The sequence below is a fragment of the Alligator mississippiensis genome, chromosome 15 (assembly GCF_030867095.1).
Source record: "Alligator mississippiensis isolate rAllMis1 chromosome 15, rAllMis1, whole genome shotgun sequence".
Lineage (NCBI taxonomy): Eukaryota > Metazoa > Chordata > Crocodylia > Alligatoridae > Alligator > Alligator mississippiensis.
In genome coordinates, this window is record NC_081838.1 from 26,462,678 (window position 1) to 26,479,561 (window position 16,884).

Consider the following 16,884-nt stretch of genomic DNA (forward strand, 5'->3'; position numbering starts at 1 on the left):
CGGGGCAGGGGCGGCGACCAAGGCTGCGCGGTGTTGGGGTGCAGGACCCGGGGTCTCCCTGGCTGAGCAGGGCGGTGGCCGGGTTTGGGGTCCCCTGGCGGGGGGAGTGTCCAGCATGTGTTGCCTGGGAACCATGGTGGGGGGCTGCAGGGGTCCGGTGCCCCATCAGGGCAGCGTCTCAGGGGTGGGGGGGGTCTTCAGGAGCAGGCCGGCGCCTGGCCCTGGCAGTGCGGGGTGCGGGGTAGAGGGGCGCGGAGCTGGGGCCAGCAGGCTGCGTTAACCGTGGTGTCCTCTCTGCAGACGGCTGGGCCCAGGAGAGGCAGACGCGGAGCACGGGGGCTATGCGGGGGCCGGCGTGAGCTCCCCGTGGCCTCCCCGACGATGGAGCAGCGAGAGCTGGCAGGCCCCGAGCCTTTGGGGCCCGGGCAAGCCCCTCGTGTTGTGCAGGCCAGCGGGTCCCCGAGGAGGGTCCAGCCAGGGGAGCCGGTGCAGCGCTGGGAGGTGCAATGGCAGGAGGTCGTGCCCCCACTGCAGCCCTCTGCCCAGGCTGGGGCGGCCACGGGGACCCCGGAGCTGCCGGACCTGGCGCCGGGGGACAGCGCTGACGTCCCGGAGACCTGGCGCCGGCGCTTCCGGGACTTCCGCTACCAGGGGGCCGCGGGGCCGCGGGAGGTGTGCAGCCGCTTGCAGGAGCTCTGCCAGCGCTGGCTGGAGCCCCAGCGCCGCAGCAAGGAGCAGATGCTGGAGCTGGTGGTGCTGGAGCAGTTCCTGGCCATCCTGCCCCGGGAGACGCGGAGCTGGGAGTGGGGGCGCGGCGTGGAGACCTGCGCCCAGGCTGTGGCCCTGGCCGAGGGGGTTCAGCTGGGGCAGGCGGAGGATGAGAAGCTGCAGGTGAGACCGTTGTACCCCGATTGTCGATGCTGCCAGCCCTGGGTCCGTGGGTCTGGGGGATGTTCCCTTCCACCCCATCTCTCCCAGTTTCTGGCTCCCTGGTGACACATTTTGCTCCTGCCCAGGTCACGGTGCACGTGAAGGTGGAGGGCGAAGCCTCAGACAAGATGGCACCGGCCAGGGCATTGTGGGAACCTCCTGACTCCTGCCTGGAGCTGCTGCAGCCACATCCCGTGCACGTGCCCCTGGAGGAGGAGGCAGGAGAGGGTGAAAGCCCGGGGCCCCTGAATGAGCCACCTTGCATCCTCAAAGAGGAGCCCCCACCACACGAGGACTCAGGTAACATGCAGCATTGACAGCAGAGCCTGAGGCTTGGTACCTGGGGGTGTTTGAGGGTGACAGTGGACGAGCTGAATAGGAGCCAGCAGTGTGTCCTTGTTGCCAAGAAGGCTAATGGCATCCTGCGCTGCATGGGTAGGAGCGTTGCCAGATGGAGGGCAGTGATTCTTCCCCTCTATTCAGTACCTGGGAGGACACATCTGGAATCCCGTGTCCAGTTTTGGCCCCCCACTACAGAAAGGATGTGGACACACTGGAGAGAGTCCAGCTGAAAGCAATGAAAATGGTTGGGTGGCTGGGGCACATGACTTGTGAGGAGAGGCTGGGGGAACTGGGCAGATTTAATCTGCAGAAGAGAAGACTGGGGAGGGGGAGTGAATAGAAGCAGCAAGGGAAGTTGAGGTTAGATATTAGGAAAAACTCTCATGAGGAGGGTAGCAGCGCACTGGCACAGGCTCCCCAGAGAGGTGGTGGAGTCTCCATCCTCAGAAGTTTTTAAGGCCTGTCTAGACAAAGCCTTGGCTGAGATGATGAAGTTGGGGCTGGTCCTCCTTGGAGCAGGAGATTGGATGACATGTGACCTCCTGAGGTCCCTTCCAACCCTTGTTTCCAATGACTCTGATTTCCAGCCCACAGTGTGAGGGTTTTGAATCTCTTCTGCCAGGCTGTGGTGTGAGCACGACTTTGTTTCTCTCTGTGAGCTCCTTTGGTGCAATGAGACTTGACGGGGGTCATGGAGCAGTACCCAGTGCTAGGAGCCCCAATCTCTTCCACTGCATCACTGCAGTCCCAGCCCAATGATCCTCCATCTGGGTCAGGACCTGTAGTTTTACCATACTGAGATCATTGGTCCCTGTCACCCCAACCAAGATCTCTTTGTGGCTATGCACAGGCCAGGGCCAGTGTTGAGAACATGGGCTTTCCCCTTGATTTTTTGCCTGGTTCCCATATACTGACCCTCAGCCTCTGTCCTGCTGCAGATTCCCCTGACACAGAGGACACCTGGGACTCATCAGAGGATGAAACCTGGCTCCCCAAACAAGGCCTGTCCTCAGATGCAGGTATGGAGCAATGGTCCTTCCCTCTGTGGGAAGTTCCCCCATAGTGCTTCAGTGAGGACTGATGCTCCAGCACATTGGCTTGTCCTGTTCTCCCAGCACGCCCCAGGAGGCTTCCCCGACCCTGAAGCGCACAGCCCTGTCCCTTCCTTCCCCTTCCCCTTATCCTATGGATCCTGATGCAGCACCAGGACGCCTTGGGTGTCTCCCGGAGGAAGCAATGTCCCTGCAGATACATGCTGCTCTCACTCTGCTCAGGGCCTGAGTCCTGGAGGCTTACCTGCAGCTTTGTGGCTGTGGAGGTCCGTGGGCAAGGGCTGTGGGCCTCTGACTCTGCCTTCTCTCTCCTCTCTTGTGTCCGGAGAGGAGCCTGCCAGCACCAGGGAGCAGCGGGGCTTGCTTTTTTGGGGCTGACCCATGTATTCTCGTCGTCCCCTGGCAGGTTCAAGGACCCGGAGGAAAGCTGAGCCTCGCAAGGATGGGCCTGGAGCCCCGGAGCAGCTGAGGACTTCCTTGGGGAAACCATCCCCGAGACCTGAGCAGGGCCAGCTGCTTCTGCTGCATGCCCTGCCTCTCGCACCGAGTGGGACAGTGGTGGTAAGCAAGGTCCTGGCCCCAGCTTGGCCTGAGAACGGGGAGAGGATGGAGCCCCAACCATGCCAGGGACGGAAGGAGACAGTTACGGAGCTGGGAAAGCTTCCCCGGCAAGAAGGGCAGTGTCCAAACCCAGGGGGTGGAGAGGGCTTCGGGGAGAAGCAGGAGCCTGCCACAGCCACGTGGCGGGAGAGATCCTGGCCCGGCCTCGTGTGCGGGAAGTTCCTTGACCGCCAGACCCGTTTGGCCTTGCGTGCCCGAGCACATGCCGGGGACAAACCCAACAGCTGTGCCGACTGCGGGAAGAGTTTCGGGAGCCCCAGCAACCTGGCTGCCCACCACCAAGTCCACTCCAAGGCGCCCCAGTGTGCGAGGTGCGGGAAGAGCTTCTCCAAGCGCTCGGCCCTGGCACGGTACCAGCACATCCACTCTGGGGAGAAGCCCCACTGGTGCGCCGACTGCGAGAAGAGCTTTGCCCGCCCAGACAAGCTGGAGAGCCACCGCAGCGGGCAGCTGAGCCCAAAGCGGCACCGGTGCATGGAGTGCGGGATGGACTTTGCACGTGGCCAGGACCTGGCACGGCACCAGCGCAGCCACACGGGGAAGAGCCCGTCCTGCCCAGGGCTGGCCCCATCTGGTCCCCTGCCTCGCAGTGGGGAGGCCATTTCTGAATATCCTGTCTGAGGTCCCAGTCTTCAGCTGCTTCGCTGCAGTTACAAACCACTGGAGCCGGCCCAGACACGGCTGGTTTCTTTCTCATCGGCTCAGGTGACGATACCTGGAGGTCTCGTAAACCCCAGCATGGGGACAGAAGGCAGTGGAGCAGCACAGGGTGTGTGGGAAAGATCCCTTCCCCTTTCCTCCCCTTTCTTTTCCCTCTTTCCTACCCTCCCCTTTCTTCCCCTGGAAGTTTGTACCTTCCAGGCCAATATAACTGTCGAGATGCAAAGCATGGGCCCTTCCTATCTCACCCACCACCCCCTGTTAAAGGCCGTGCCTGCACCTCCCCCTAGCCCATCCTGGCCCTGGCAGCACCCCCTCTGGAGAAACTGCGCTGAGCAGGGGCAGAGCTCCCTGAGGGCCTCAGCATGGGCCAGTGCTGTGGCCCATGTCGCCCCTCGGCAGGTGCAAGAGGAGCATCACACTGCCCCCCAAGACTGGCTGCGGGGACAAGGGGGTCTCTCCCCATCTCAACAGATATGCAGGGGTGAATTATTAGCCAGGGCCAAAGGTAATGAAGGCCTTTTCTGACACTGACTCAAAGCTGAGAGGAGGGTGTGTTGCAGAAGATATCAAATTCACCCAAGGAACCTTGTTTGCAGAAGTAAATGCATTCATTTATTTTCAGGGGTTTGGGTGAGGTTGAACAGGAGCACGTGCATGCATGTGAATGGGAGCTGGTCTCGGCTGGAACAGGATGCGGCTGTGTGCAACAATGCATCCAGCTTCATGTGCCCCAAAGAGGAGGCGGGGGTTGGGAACATGGGGAAGCCTAACCAAGGCCCTGCAGGCCTCCCCTTCCTCCCAGGCCTGTGGAGCAGGGGCATTTCCAGCTGGGAGGCATAAAGCTGTGACCTGCTCCCTTTTCATTTCTGCCTCTGTGGTTTGGTCTCCTGGTACCCAATGGACTGCTGAGCCAGGGAAAGAAATGCTACACGCCCTTTGGTTGGTGCCTCCTCCATGGCTGGTCCTGTAGCCAATCTGGGCAGTTTTCTGTCCTGGCTGCCGTGTTTGGTACTCAAACGTCTGGGGTCCAGGGCACTGACACCCCCTTGTCTGCCTCTGCTCAGGTGGGGGCAATAAGATAGAGGCTGGGTCTCTGTTAGGGGGGTTGGCCTGGGGGCTTCTTCTCGAGGAACTAGCAGGGGGTCAGTCTCTGGGATCCCCCCAAGCCTGAGCCCTGGTGCATCCCAATATGCTGGACATGGCAAAAGAGCAGGCAACGGGCCTCCAGCGGAGACGGGCTCAGACACCAGCTGGAGGCTGCAGTAGAGCAGTGGGCTTGGCAGCTCATGGCTGCAGTTGCTGTGGTTGGGCATCGTTTGCAGGGCAGGGATCAGTTCCTGCCCTTCCAGGACTGGGACCCCAGGGGGAGATGGGTCTTGACCCCGGCACTTTGGGGTTCATGATACAAGCCCCCAGCCCTGCACTGGATTGCACTCTAGTGGGGAAGGGCCACAGACACCTTTTGCTGTCACTGCTTGGGGGGGGGGGGGGGGAATAATATTTAAGGGCTAGTGAGCTTGACTGCTCTGTGCTTAGTGTCAGGGAGCCATGGGCTGGGGCCACAGCACTCCCCACAGCCCTGCTGCTGGGCAGCAAGCGTGCAGGGATGCTAGTGCTCAGCTTCCCCCTGGGGTGTTAGCAGAACTGGGTCTGGCACCGCGGGCACCCCACCATGGGCAGCACCCATTGCTGTGTGTGACCAGGGCAGCACAGGCCCACAGTGACGGTTGGCCATGAATGGATGATTTGGGGGAGGTGGTTGCTGGATCTCTGGGGTGTCTGAGCTGCAAAAGACAGTGGGGAGGCCATGCCTGGGTGGGGGTCTGGCTGAGCCAGTGCCAGGGCCAAGTCTCCCTGACCCCTGCTAAACCTGCCCAGCCCCATTACCTGCAGATGCCCTACCCCCCTGACCCCAGAAGCCCCCAAACCCCTCAGAGCCTACCCTGAACCTGGCACCCCAGCCCACCCCACGGCCTGGCCACCTCTGCCTGGCCTCGCTATGGCCGTGCCAGTTCTTCTCACTCCCGACTTGCAGCCCTGCCTCTCTGCCAGTGCCCCTCACTCCCGATCTCTAGTCCCGGGTTGTGCAAAGACACCTGTTGCTTTCCAGCCCAGCCCTCCACCTCCCTTCATAGAAGTCAGGTCAGAAGGGACCTTGCAGATCTTCAAGTCCGACCCCCTGCCTGGGCAGGAGGAAAACTGGGCTGAAATGACCCCAGTCGTGTAGGCGTCAAGCCGCTTCTTAAACACCCCCAGGGTGGGAGCCAGCACCACTTCTCTTGGAAGTTGGTTCCAGGTCCTACCCGCCCTGACTGTGAAGTAGTTCTTACGGATGCCTTGCTGGCCCTGACCCTGGATCCAGCCCGGCCCAAGGGAGGGGAGGGGTGCAGAGCCCAGGCATCCGAAAAACAGACGTGGACATGCGTGCGGACACCCCCACAGGCCTTAGGGGAACCTTCCCAAGGAACAACCGGCTGAGAAGAGACATGGCCGTGACACCTCCAAGCTCCCCATCTGCCCCAGCTGCTTCCTCAGCCCCTCTCCTCTCCTCTCCTCTGGGCCCAGTCCCGCAGCTGGGCAGGGGGCTCAGCCTCAGCCGGACTCCAATCCCTTGGTTCGGGGCCTGCCCCAGTTATTCCTGTTGCCGGAGGGGCTGGGCTGGCAGGGGGGAAGGATATGCCCCCTCCCCTTGTCCCCCTGCCCCATCCTGAAACCACATCACACAGGGCTGCTGGGCCTGCAGCCTCCCACCCCTCCCAAAACTTCCTGACCACCTCCTGAGCCCAGTTCACCCCTGGGCCTCAAAGCAGCTAGACCTGGGCACCCTCCTTGCAGACCCTGTAGGAAGGGGATGCCCCCACGCTGCCTGCCCCTGGTGCTGATCCGATGCAAAACCAGTCCCTACTGCAAGGTCCAAGGACTCTTGGGGTCTGGGTGGAGCAGGCGCTGGCAGCCCGGGCACCTGGGCTCTACCTCTGCGGTGCGGGAGAAGCGGGTGCGATGAGTCAGACGGCAGCAGGCCCGGACTCAGGGGTCCTTCACCCTTTCTCTCTTGAGTCCTTTCTGCTGTCACCAGTCCAGTCTCCTCCTCCAAATCCTGTGCATCCCAGCTATAAAGGATCAAGAAACCCGGGGCCCTTTGGCCCACGCACTACTATGCCTGCCACCAAGCCCTCACGTGCATTGCACTTGGCATCAGGAAGGTGGCACTTGCCACATCCCCATGAACAGGGCTGCAGTGTGCTGTCAGGCACCAGGGGAGTTCACTCAAAACCCAAACAGTAAAGAATTTGCTATGAGCCCCTTGGGCAGTAATATTCCACCTTCCCGGGACCCCAACTCTGCTTAGAGGTCCCCGGTCCTCGCCTCCTGCTTCTAGCAAACCAGCATGGGGTCTCATTAGAGAGTTCTTCCTCGTTACAGTCATCCAGCTGCCGTTTTTTGCTCATTCCTGTATTTTTCTTTTTCTTCTTTTTTATCAGGTCCCTGGTGGGCTCCCATACTGCTTTCCGTGACTGTAGCTTAGTGTGAGGGTGGCCCAGCACAACCAGATCCAGCCCTGCTCCTTCCCTGCTCCTGGGGCAGGGCCTTGTCTAGGCATGAGCCCCCATACTTGTCATCCCCCTCTCCTATCCTCCCCCCAGGGCCTGGCCTGTGCCTCTCACTGACTCTGGGCCCTGTCCCATGGGCACATGCAGGGTCTCTTGCTAGGGGAAGAACCTATTCCCAGGGGCTTACCTTATCTGTGACCTGCCCTGCTTAGGAGGCAATGGGGTAACAGCAGTGTGGGGGGCTAAGGGGGTACAGCACCCCTCCAGAGCCAGGGAGAGGCCAGGATAGGACTCCCAGGTCCCCCCCTCCCTGCCTCCCTGGACACCTGGGTCCCTCACTCAATGTAAGCAGTGCTCCTTCCCCATACTTCCCCTGTGTGTGGTTTGGGGGCAGAGGGGTGGCATTTCTCCCCATGTGGAGTAAGGCCAGGGGTGCACAAAGCCCTTATCCCTGCCTGAGGGGCTCGTGAGCAGGGAGGGGGTAGAGCCAGGGATGTGTGCGGGGGATTGGGGCATGGGCGGTACGAGAGCAGTGGAGGCTCAGAGGTCTGAGGGAGCCAGGGGGGTTTGGGGTATGGGTGGTGTCAGGGAGCTACAGGGTGTGGGGTGGTGAGGAGGATTATGGGGCCTAATGTGGCTGGGATGTGATGGAAGTGAGGTGTTTGGGGGGGTTGTAGGGTCTGGGGGGACACACAGAGCCAGGTGGGATTTGAGGAACAGAGATGGTGCAGGTGGCAATACAGTAGTATGACTGAGGTCCTGGTTCTGAGCTGGTCAGGGGGGTAGGGGGGAGGTTATGGGGTACTGTGGGGGTCCTGCAGGTGAATTGGGCCACAAGGAGATTTTAGGCTGGTGCATGATGATACATGAGTGGGGGGTCTAGCGCTTCCAGGGGACAAAAGATTGCTTCTGGGGGTGACAGAAGAGAAGAAGTTTGCTCTGAGGTCACTGGGGGTGTCCTAGGGTGGGTCTGCTGTCTCTGGCGGAGGCAGCAGGGGCTGAGGTAGGGTTAGGGTTAGGGGCTGATTTCTCAAGTTTAAATCAACAGCAAGACACAGGTGTTGGTCTCTCATGATGAGGTATGGTGACCGTGCTGTGTTACTTGGAGCTTAGATGATGGACGTGCCTGGGCTGGTTTGCACAGGGCTGATCCTGCCCCAGCCCAGGGCCGCATGAGACATGACTTCTACAGGTCCCTTCCTGTCCCCTGGCTCTGTGCTCTCTCCCTAGTATAACGCCCTTGGCCCGTTCTCACAGCAGCTGACACCCCACCCGGTAACGCAGACCTATTCCCTCTGGAGAGCATCACTTCAGCAGTCTTTGCTGTGCAAACTCGCTCTTGAATGCTGCAGGTATTGACTGATGCTCCAAAACCTGGACGAGTTAAAGATAATGCATTACAAGCAAAGCAATTTACCTCATCTAAGAGACCTGCTGCGTGCTGTTAATTACCGAGACCCCGCCAGGGGGTTTCTACCTGCAGATGATCTCAGGTGCTCTCGTTGCAATGGGGCCCTTTGGGCAGGCTCAGAGCCAGGGTAGCAGGGCCAAGCCTGTGAATGGTCTCCATGTCTCACAGGTGCATCCTTTCCCCTCCTGCTGGGGACCGTTTGGGCCCTTGTGACACTCAAAGACAAGGACAAAACTAGGAGCAAAAGGATCAGATCATGGGCTGCACCTTCCTATCATGCTACTAGATAGGTTTTAACAAGGCATCAGTAAGATGGGTTTTATTCCACTTATGTACAGGACGAGATATACACTGCAGCTGCCTGGTACAGAAGCCAGATAAAGTACACAGAAAGAGCAAAGAATAAATTTGGTCTCCCCCATACTTAGAGCCGTGGCTCTGTCCTTAGCGAAGTGATCAGAGTGTGTGTGTGGCGGGGGCGTGGGGGGGATGTATTTCATAGCTGCCTTGGGACAAAAGCCTTTATCAAGGGGAAAAATGGTCATAGGTTGCTTGCCGTCATCTTGTGAACCATATCTTCTTCCTCTTCTTCCTCAGCCCCGATGGGAAGCCTGACCCATGCTGTCATATCCCAGGCTTTCGCTGGTCCGCTGCATGTGACATCATGAAGGCTGGGCTGTATTAATTGATGGCAGTCAGCCCCTCCCTCCAAAATGTCCCACCTGTCCCTGTTATAGATTGGAGCTGTGCTTCCTTTCATGCTCTGTACTAGGACATCTCCCTTGGGCCCAACCCTGTGGCCATGGATCCTGGGGGAACATTTTGGCTGGCCCAGGAGACAGATCTAGGGACCGGGGCCTGGTGCGGCCCATGTTGTGTCCTGGGCCCCTCTGTGATGCTGTTCTGTGGACATGCCCACGGGCTGGTGGGGTGAATTATTGCTGCTCTGGGTTCTGCCATGTCCGGCGCTGGTTGTGGACTACTGGGGAAAATAGCTCGCTCGGTGAGAGGCACAGTCCTTAACTGCACAGCTCAGGCTCACCTGTCACTGCAGATCCTGGTTCTGTGCTGCTAGGAGGGTCTTTAGGGAGAGGTGTACCCTCCACATGGATGTCATTTGCCCCGTGATGCAGAAGAGGAGTCTCATCTTCTGTGGGGAGCTGCGAGGAGCTCTGGGCTGGTTTCTGTGCTTGGTAGCCGCCTGCAAGGGAACAGCATGGGCATGTCCTGTCCCTCCTGATCTGATCACCCTCAGCCCCCTGGGGTCACGTTCCCTGCCCTGGCGGGTGGGGAGCGGTGCTCAGGGAAGGGTGAGAAGGTCACAGCTTCTCAGCTTGAGGGGCCGTGGTGAGGGGCTGGCCTGTGAGTGTCAGGGGACGCTGGGGATGCTATGGGCAGAGAAGGGCAGTGAGGAGACCCTCACGGGGCAGAGAGAGGTCCGAGGGCAGTGCTGGGGGCTGGAGCAGGCTGCTCACACCCCAAAACCCCCGGGCCACAACCTGCAGCACCTGGGCCGGCTCCAGCTCGTGGGTCCTGCTGAGGGACGAACCTCGGGCTGGGGTAAGGGCTCCCACGGTCCTGAAATGGGCTCCGGCAGCGGGGCTGGCTGTGCTGCCCTCCGCGCTGGCTCCGGAGCCCGGCGGCTCTCTGGGATGCAGCCCCAGCCCGTGGGAGCTGAGGAGCGAGTGGGGAGGGGACGGCTCTTGTCAGGGACTGCTCCCTGCACGGCGTTGGACGCTGAGCTCACGGGAACCCCAGCGCTGGCATCGCTGTTCGCACGAGGCTGCAACCCGCTGAACGCCGTGGGACCGACCTGCCAGACTGCACGTGCAACGACTCTCGATGGGGGTCTCCAGGGCGACATGTCCCACCCGGCAGATGTACTCTGCACCCATGTCACCGAGTAGGGAGGACTTGAAGCGGAGTCTCGTCTCCCACTGGAACCTCTTCCCGCCCCGTGCTAGAACGGCTACACCAGGGTCGATGCTGTACTCAGATGAGTCCTGCAGGGCCACGGCGCCAGCACCTCTAACACCCCTCCTGAGCCAGGTCAAGCTCAGCTCCCCCGGGAAATACCCCGTGATGAGGCAGCTCATGGTGATTTCACTCCCACCAAAGGTCCACCGTGAACTGTGGACGGAGATTTGTGACAGCTCTGGGGGCCACAGGAGACCTGGGGAAGGAAACACCCAGAGACAACGAGAGGTTTTGTCGGGGGAGCTGGAGAGAGATGCGAGAGAGAGACTGACCCCCCGCAGTGGGGCTGGGACCCCTGAAATCTCCCCCCTTGCGCCCTGACCCATCAGCATCTCCAGCTGGGCAATGGGATGGGGACCAGAGGACCCCACAGCTTGTCCCCACCAATGGCCTGGCTGGGTCACGGAGGTGATGATCCCCGCTCCTGAGCCCAGGGGAGCCATCACTCACCGGCATCCCTCAGGCTCAGCTCTTCCTCAACAGGGGCGTCCCCGGGACTGTGCTGCACAGACACTCGAACTCGGGGCTCCGGCTGCGTCAGGCACCGGCTGGGCACTCTCCAGAGGCTCGTCGCTGTGAAGGTGCTGTCCACGTTGTCCTCGACCTCGATCGGTGCAGACCTCTCCCAGACTTTCCCGTCGCAGCTCCACTCCACGCGGTGGATGTCACGGGGGTAGAAGTTCTGGATCTGGACGCTGAATGGCACCTCCTCTGGGGGGTCCCAGTCCGGCAGCACCTGGATCTTGGACAGCCTTGGCCGGGCTGGGGACGCAGCAGGAGTGGTGGTGAGAGCCCGGGCTGGGATGTGCTCTGGGCACGGGACAATCCCTGCCATGCTGTGGTTCCATGCGGGGTCCCTGTGAGGTTATTTCTAGCCCCGCAGACCCCCCTGGGCACTGGAGCCACGGCCTGGTAAAAGGAGAGGGGAGATCTCTACCTCGACAGCCATCCCCCCACCTGGCCCTTCCCACATCAGCTGGGCCACGAGGGACACTGGGGACTGCCACGCGCCCTGCACCCAGCCCCTCGGGCTTCCCTGGTGATGCTCTGTGTGCTCAGAGCCGCCTAAGCAGGATCCCAAGGAGACTGGACACAATCCTGGAGTAGCCATGAGCACGGAGGGCAGGGCACAAACTCCTGGGCCTTGAGGGCCAACTCCACAAAGTCTCCCTGCAGAGGAGCTGAGGGGACCGTGGGGCAGGACACCCAGGCTGTTGCATGGGATCCTTCTCAGCTCCCCCAGGACAGAAATCAGGGCAGAGCAGCTGCTGCCCCCACTGAACCCGTCCCCTGGCAATGGCCCAAGGGCCCCTGTGCCCGCGCCCGGCAGGTGCATCCACCCACCCTGCCAAGCCTCCGTGAAGGTAAGGCCCAGGCCATGGAGGCTGCTCCAGTCCTGGGCCTCTCTGCAGGCCTGGCCACTCACCACACACCCGTATCTCCTGGGACTCGCGCTGCTCCCGGATCTGTCTGGCCTCGTGCTGGAAGACACACCTGACGCGCACCCCATCGTCCTGCTTTGTGGGGGTGAAGATCAGCAAGGCCACGAGGCAGGTCCCGGATCTCTCCCGTGTTGTTCTCCAGTGCTCAGGGAGAGGGTGCAACAGCAGCTGGTGCTCTGGGCCGGCCCCAGCTCCATCCTCCCCAATCCCCATCCCAACCTCCCCGTGCACCAGTTCCCATGTCACAGCCACGTCCTCAGGAAATGTCCCCTCCATGCAGCAGCACAGCGTCACCTCCTGCCCCAGCACGTACTGCGCTGGCTCCTGCACCTCGGAGACCGAGTAGGGGGCTTTCCTGCCTGGGGTCAGAGCAACAGCTGGGTCAGTTGGGTTGAAGGGCATGGGGGGCCAAGAGCTGCAGAGCAGAACAGTGAAGGGATGGGGACCGTGCTCTGCAGAGAGGTTCCCACGTCCTCTGCTTTTTCCCTCTCCCTACAACCCCCAGCCTTCTCCCTGTTACCGTCCCGCTGCTTACTCCAGCAGTAAATGGCCATTGCAGCAGCTGCCACTGCCACCGCGATCCCCAGGGAGACTCCGATGATGGTGCCAGTGCGATCTGTGCCTGCCTCTTGCACTGAAGGGGAAGGAAAATCACAGCCCCATCAGGCTCCGCTCGGCAGGGGTGAATGGGAGGCGGGGGGAGGACAGTGGTGCAGTCACACCCCGCTTTCAACCCTCCTCCCCCAGGGTTTAGGCCTAACTGCCTGGGAGAGGCACACCATTTCCATCCAGGCAGCGCTGAGACAGTGCATTGCCATCATGGCTGCTTGTCATCTCCCTGATTCCTGCTAATCTCTCCCCCCTCCACACATGTTAACAACCCTCTCTCCTTGTTAATGGTCTCAGTGTGCCCCTATTCCAGATCCCCTTTCTTCTGCAGCGCTGCAGCCTGCCAGGCACTCTTGGCCACTTCTCTGCTCTATCTTACAGCCCTGCAGACTGCTTTTACCTCTAGCTACAGCCTCATCTCAGGTGCAGTAATTCAGGGGTAGAAATAACTGCCAGTGAAGTACTGGAGGCACTGACAAGGCACTCCAGAAGGCTAGATTTTCCTTTATGAATCTGAATTGGAGACGTAAATACATTGATAATTATGACAACACTCATAATACAATAACCTTGCCTATTTTTTGGCCTAGTTTATTATGCTATTTAAAAATAGATAAAAGCTGTAGGAAATGAGGGCACATTCCAATAGTTTTATATATATATATTTTTGCTTTGTTCGTAAAGGGATCAGTATAGCACTACCCCCAGCGTATTGGTAAAGCTTCTCATTTCTCTTTAAGTGGAGATGAAGCCGTGTTGGGTCTGTCATGAGGATGCGCTACGCCATCTGCACCCCACCACCCCTCCCCACGCATTCCCAAATCCTAGATCTGCCCATGTTTGCCCCCAGGGCTGACTGTAAGGCCCCATTTGTATCCTGGCCTGCAACTTCCAAGGGGAACTCCTCTCGCAGGGGCTGCTCCAGAGCCAGGTGCTGGACGCGGCAGGAGAAGATGCTGCCAGCGTCGCTCCTGGCAGAAGTGAAAGCGTAGGTCAGGGTGAAGCTGAAAGTCCCATCGGGGTTTCTTTGCGGGACAGAAGGGGTGGTGTTGTTCAGGACCCGCCCATCTCGCAGCCATGCGACATCCACATCCTTGGGGTAGAAACCCTCCACGTGACATGGGAGGGAGACATTGGCACCAGCCACAGCAACGCGCTGGGGGACAGAGATGCTGGGAGCAGCTGGAAGAGAGAGAAAAGCCCTGTGCTGCCTCTGGGGTCTGCGTGACAGGCCTGGGTCATGTTGGGAGCCTCCAGGCTCCCTGGCACTTGGCACGGCGCCTCCACCCCGAGCAGGGGACGTCGGCCGGATCTAGAACTGGAAGAGCGTGGAAGAGAATGGCCTTGTCTTCGCTCTAAACTGACGACCTGCTGGTCTCGTGTTGTGCCCCCTCATTCCTGTACCAGGATCTGGGTGGTCTGGGGGTCCACAGATGGCTGTAGCATAGGGCACGGGCCCAATGTCCCCTTCAGCCCTGCGCTTCCTGGCCCGGTGCACCCCAGCACCAGCTTCCTCCAGTTTCCCTTCACCCAGAGCAGTCAGGGCCCCCCCAGGGATATGGGAGTCCCACTCTGGTTCTCACCGAGCACATGGAGGGTAGTCTGGGCTTCCTGCTGCTGCACCCCATAGCCCACGACACACTTGTACAGCCCCTCGTCAGCCAGTGTCACCCTGGCCAGCACCAGGGTGGCATTTCCACTCTCCAGCGCTGTCTCCTCCAGGCTGGCTCCAGGATAAGCATGGCCCTTGCCTTCTGCATAGCGTGCAATCCTCTCATCCCAGAGGTACCAGGTCACCCGCAGGGCGCTCAGGGCCACCGGCTCCCCGACATCGAAGAAGCATTGCAGTCGGGCCCCAGCGCCCAGCACAGCCTGGTAAGAGGGTGCCGTGCGCACCTGCAGTTGGAAGCCTACAGGGAACAGGAGCAGCAGATGCCAGCGGCACCCCTACAAGAGCCTCCACTGCCCCTGGGCTCCCCACATGCCCCCAGGGCCGGGGTGGGGCGGCCCACTGTGGGAGGTGGCTGGGATGTCTTTGCACGGGGCAGTGCCAGCTGGCCCCGCACCTCAGCTGGACATGGGCCCCAGCCCTGAGGGAGGTTAACACTCCCCTCTCCCCCCTTGCTCTTTCCCTCTGCAGTTGCTCTGCCCCCTCCCTCAAACCACTGCCATGAGTGGGCGGGAGTGGGGGGGAAGAGCCAAGGGAGGTGGTATAGGGGGTTGGCATCTAGCCATCTGCAAGCCCACATCTCTGGGTGCCTGGGTCCTACCCCCAGCTCTGCATGAGGTCGCTGGCAAGCCCCCATCTCTTCTGTGCCTCACTTTCCCCACTGCATGACCGTGCTGGTGTGCCCAGTCCAGTTGATGTCTCCTCTCCACCATTTGGCTTCCTTCTCCAGGTCCTGGTGGACTTGGGGTGGTGCCTCCACACATCCCTGGCTCTACCCCTCCCCGCTCACGAGCTCCCAGACTCGGTACCCCAATGCAGGGCGGGGACAGGCCCGTGTCCTGCCAGGACCCTGCTCCCTGTTTAGGTGGTGCTTGGGCCTGGTCTAGCCTTGGCAGGGGGACATTGGGGACCAGACTTACCACCAGCTGCAGGGAAGAGGAGGGGGAGGAGGAGGAGAGCCCCTAGCCCCATTGCCCTGCCATCCACAGCTCCCTCTGCTCCAGCCACGTCCGCCTGTGCCCTGCACATTCCCTTTCGTTTTCTGGATTGTGCAAGAACAGAGCAAAGGTTGAGGCCAACGCTGCAATCCCGGGGAGGGAGGGGCCGCTGTCCAGGCCCTGGGCTGCCTCACCCCGGGATCCCAGAGCACGTGCTGGTGACGGCCCCGTTGCTGATCCTGCACCATATACCCCATTGCCCTACACACGTGGCCCCCAGCACGCTTCTCTTGCCCCCCAAGAGGGGGGTAGCTCATACCCCGTGTTTGTGGTAGGGCATGAGGCTTTGGGGTGGGTGACAGCAGGGTCTCTGCTCTTGGCCAGTGCGCCCTGGCCATCACCATGTCCATATCCCTGGGAGCCTGGCCCCAGCTCTCTCTGCAACCAACCCCAGCCTGAGAGCTGGGGGAGCTGAGGCTGGCACCGAGGGGTGGCACGAGCTCCGTGGCAGCAGGCATGCAAGGTCCTAGAGCACTGGTGATGCTTCAGGGAGTTGTGTGGTGACCACCCAAATACCATATTTGCAAACGTATGTCATGTCCCCATCTATAATCCCAAGTGGCTTCCAAAAAGTAGTTTGATAAAGAGAAGAGGGTGAGCAGCTAAGGGCACAGCTGCCACTGGGGACACGAGCAGATCCCGAGCACGGTGCAAGTCTTATGGAGTGTTTCCCCTTTCACACTGGGTAGGAAATCGGCAGCGCAGCTGAGCATTGCACAAGGCCAGACATGTGCATGGGAGGAGCAGGGGATATAGTCTTGTTGCTTTGTGCGCTCTGTGGGACCATATGTCACATGCTTACCGGGGGCATGATGCTCACAGAAGCAGGATGACATGAGGCCTTTAGGGCCATGGCCTTGTGCTGGCCACGCTGGCCCCATTCTCGCTGGCTTTGCCCCGCAGTGCAGCCAGACCCAGGCAGTCTCCCCATTCCCCTGCTATGTCCCACACCCCTGCTACAGACCTAGGAGCTGCAAGGACCACAGGCTGGTCCTGCCTGCCCTGAATCATGTAGTGACAGAGGGAGAGTGTCTGGGGTCCGAACCCTGCTCCTCTCCCTGCACTACAGCTGTCCATACCCCTTTTCTCCAAGCTTGTGTCGCTTCCCACTGTGCATCTTGCTGGACTCTCAGCTCCTGCCATGTCTGGAGGCCATGACCCCATACTTCAACGTGGTGCAGGGTGGAGAAGAAACCCCCAGGGCATTGCATCAGGGCTGGGTTTCCACAACCAGTCATGCAGTGCCCCTGGTCAAAGGGCTAGGATGCTGGCTCCTGGGCTGAATGGGGCCCTGTGCAGCTCCTGCACCAGGGACTGGGTGGGGTGTCCCCTTCGGGCTGAGAGCCAGGGGCAGGATGGCCGGCTTCAAGGGACCTGGCTCAGAGCCTGCCACTAGTGGGAAGCAGAGACAAACAGCCCCCACCCCACTCTGCAGACACAGCCCCCCAGCCCTGTCAGTACATAGTCTCAACCCCCAGCCCCTGCTCCCCCAGCCTTGACAGTGCCACTCACTCCCAATCCCTAGCCCCTCCCCCTCACTCCTGACCCGCAGCCCCTTCCCATGCTACACACGCTGGGTCCCACCAGCAACAACCCCCCACTCCCTGCAGCTGCCCCCA

The 16,884-nt window shown here is 60.6% G+C and overlaps 2 protein-coding genes across 3 annotated transcripts; one reads left to right on the forward strand and one right to left on the reverse strand.

Moving 5' to 3' along the window:
• The first annotated feature begins 217 nt into the window (after window positions 1-217).
• On the forward strand, window positions 218-4,471 carry LOC102570856 (zinc finger protein with KRAB and SCAN domains 8). The gene is made up of 4 exons (XM_059718939.1): window positions 218-891; window positions 1,017-1,230; window positions 2,211-2,291; window positions 2,731-4,471. Exons 1-4 carry the CDS (start codon window positions 382-384, stop codon window positions 3,564-3,566), a joined length of 1,641 nt encoding a protein of 546 aa, XP_059574922.1. The 5' UTR covers window positions 218-381; the 3' UTR covers window positions 3,567-4,471.
• A 4,403-nt stretch (window positions 4,472-8,874) lies between these two features.
• On the reverse strand, window positions 8,875-15,320 carry LOC132245830 (uncharacterized). 2 transcript variants are annotated; one of them, XM_059718922.1, is made up of 9 exons: window positions 15,188-15,320; window positions 14,182-14,508; window positions 13,481-13,780; window positions 12,525-12,623; window positions 11,974-12,348; window positions 10,998-11,309; window positions 10,384-10,743; window positions 9,613-9,771; window positions 8,875-9,220 (listed from the first exon to the last, which is right to left on the reverse strand). In XM_059718922.1, the coding sequence occupies exons 1-9, from the start codon at window positions 15,294-15,296 to the stop codon at window positions 9,195-9,197; spliced, it is 2,067 nt and encodes a 688-aa protein (XP_059574905.1). In that variant the 5' UTR covers window positions 15,297-15,320; the 3' UTR covers window positions 8,875-9,194. The 2 variants fall into 2 exon arrangements, with proteins under 2 accessions (XP_059574905.1, XP_059574906.1); XM_059718923.1 differs by having other exon boundaries at window positions 8,875-9,246.
• Window positions 15,321-16,884: the final 1,564 nt, after the last annotated feature.

Coding starts and splice junctions, on each gene's coding strand:
- LOC102570856 (XM_059718939.1), top strand. CDS start 382: ATGGAGCAGCGAGAGCTGGCAGGCCCCGAGCCTTTGGGGCCCGGGCAA. Junction 892..1,016: donor CGGAGGATGAGAAGCTGCAG/GTGAGACCGTTG, acceptor GCTCCTGCCCAG/GTCACGGTGCACGTGAAGGT. Junction 1,231..2,210: donor CCCACCACACGAGGACTCAG/GTAACATGCAGC, acceptor GTCCTGCTGCAG/ATTCCCCTGACACAGAGGAC.
- LOC132245830 (XM_059718922.1), bottom strand. CDS start 15,296: ATGTGCAGGGCACAGGCGGACGTGGCTGGAGCAGAGGGAGCTGTGGAT. Junction 12,624..13,480: donor GTTCCCCTTGGAAGTTGCAG/GCCAGGATACAA, acceptor CTTCCCCTTCAG/TGCAAGAGGCAGGCACAGAT. Junction 9,772..10,383: donor TTGCACGTGCAGTCTGGCAG/GTCGGTCCCACG, acceptor GTTCCCTTGCAG/GCGGCTACCAAGCACAGAAA.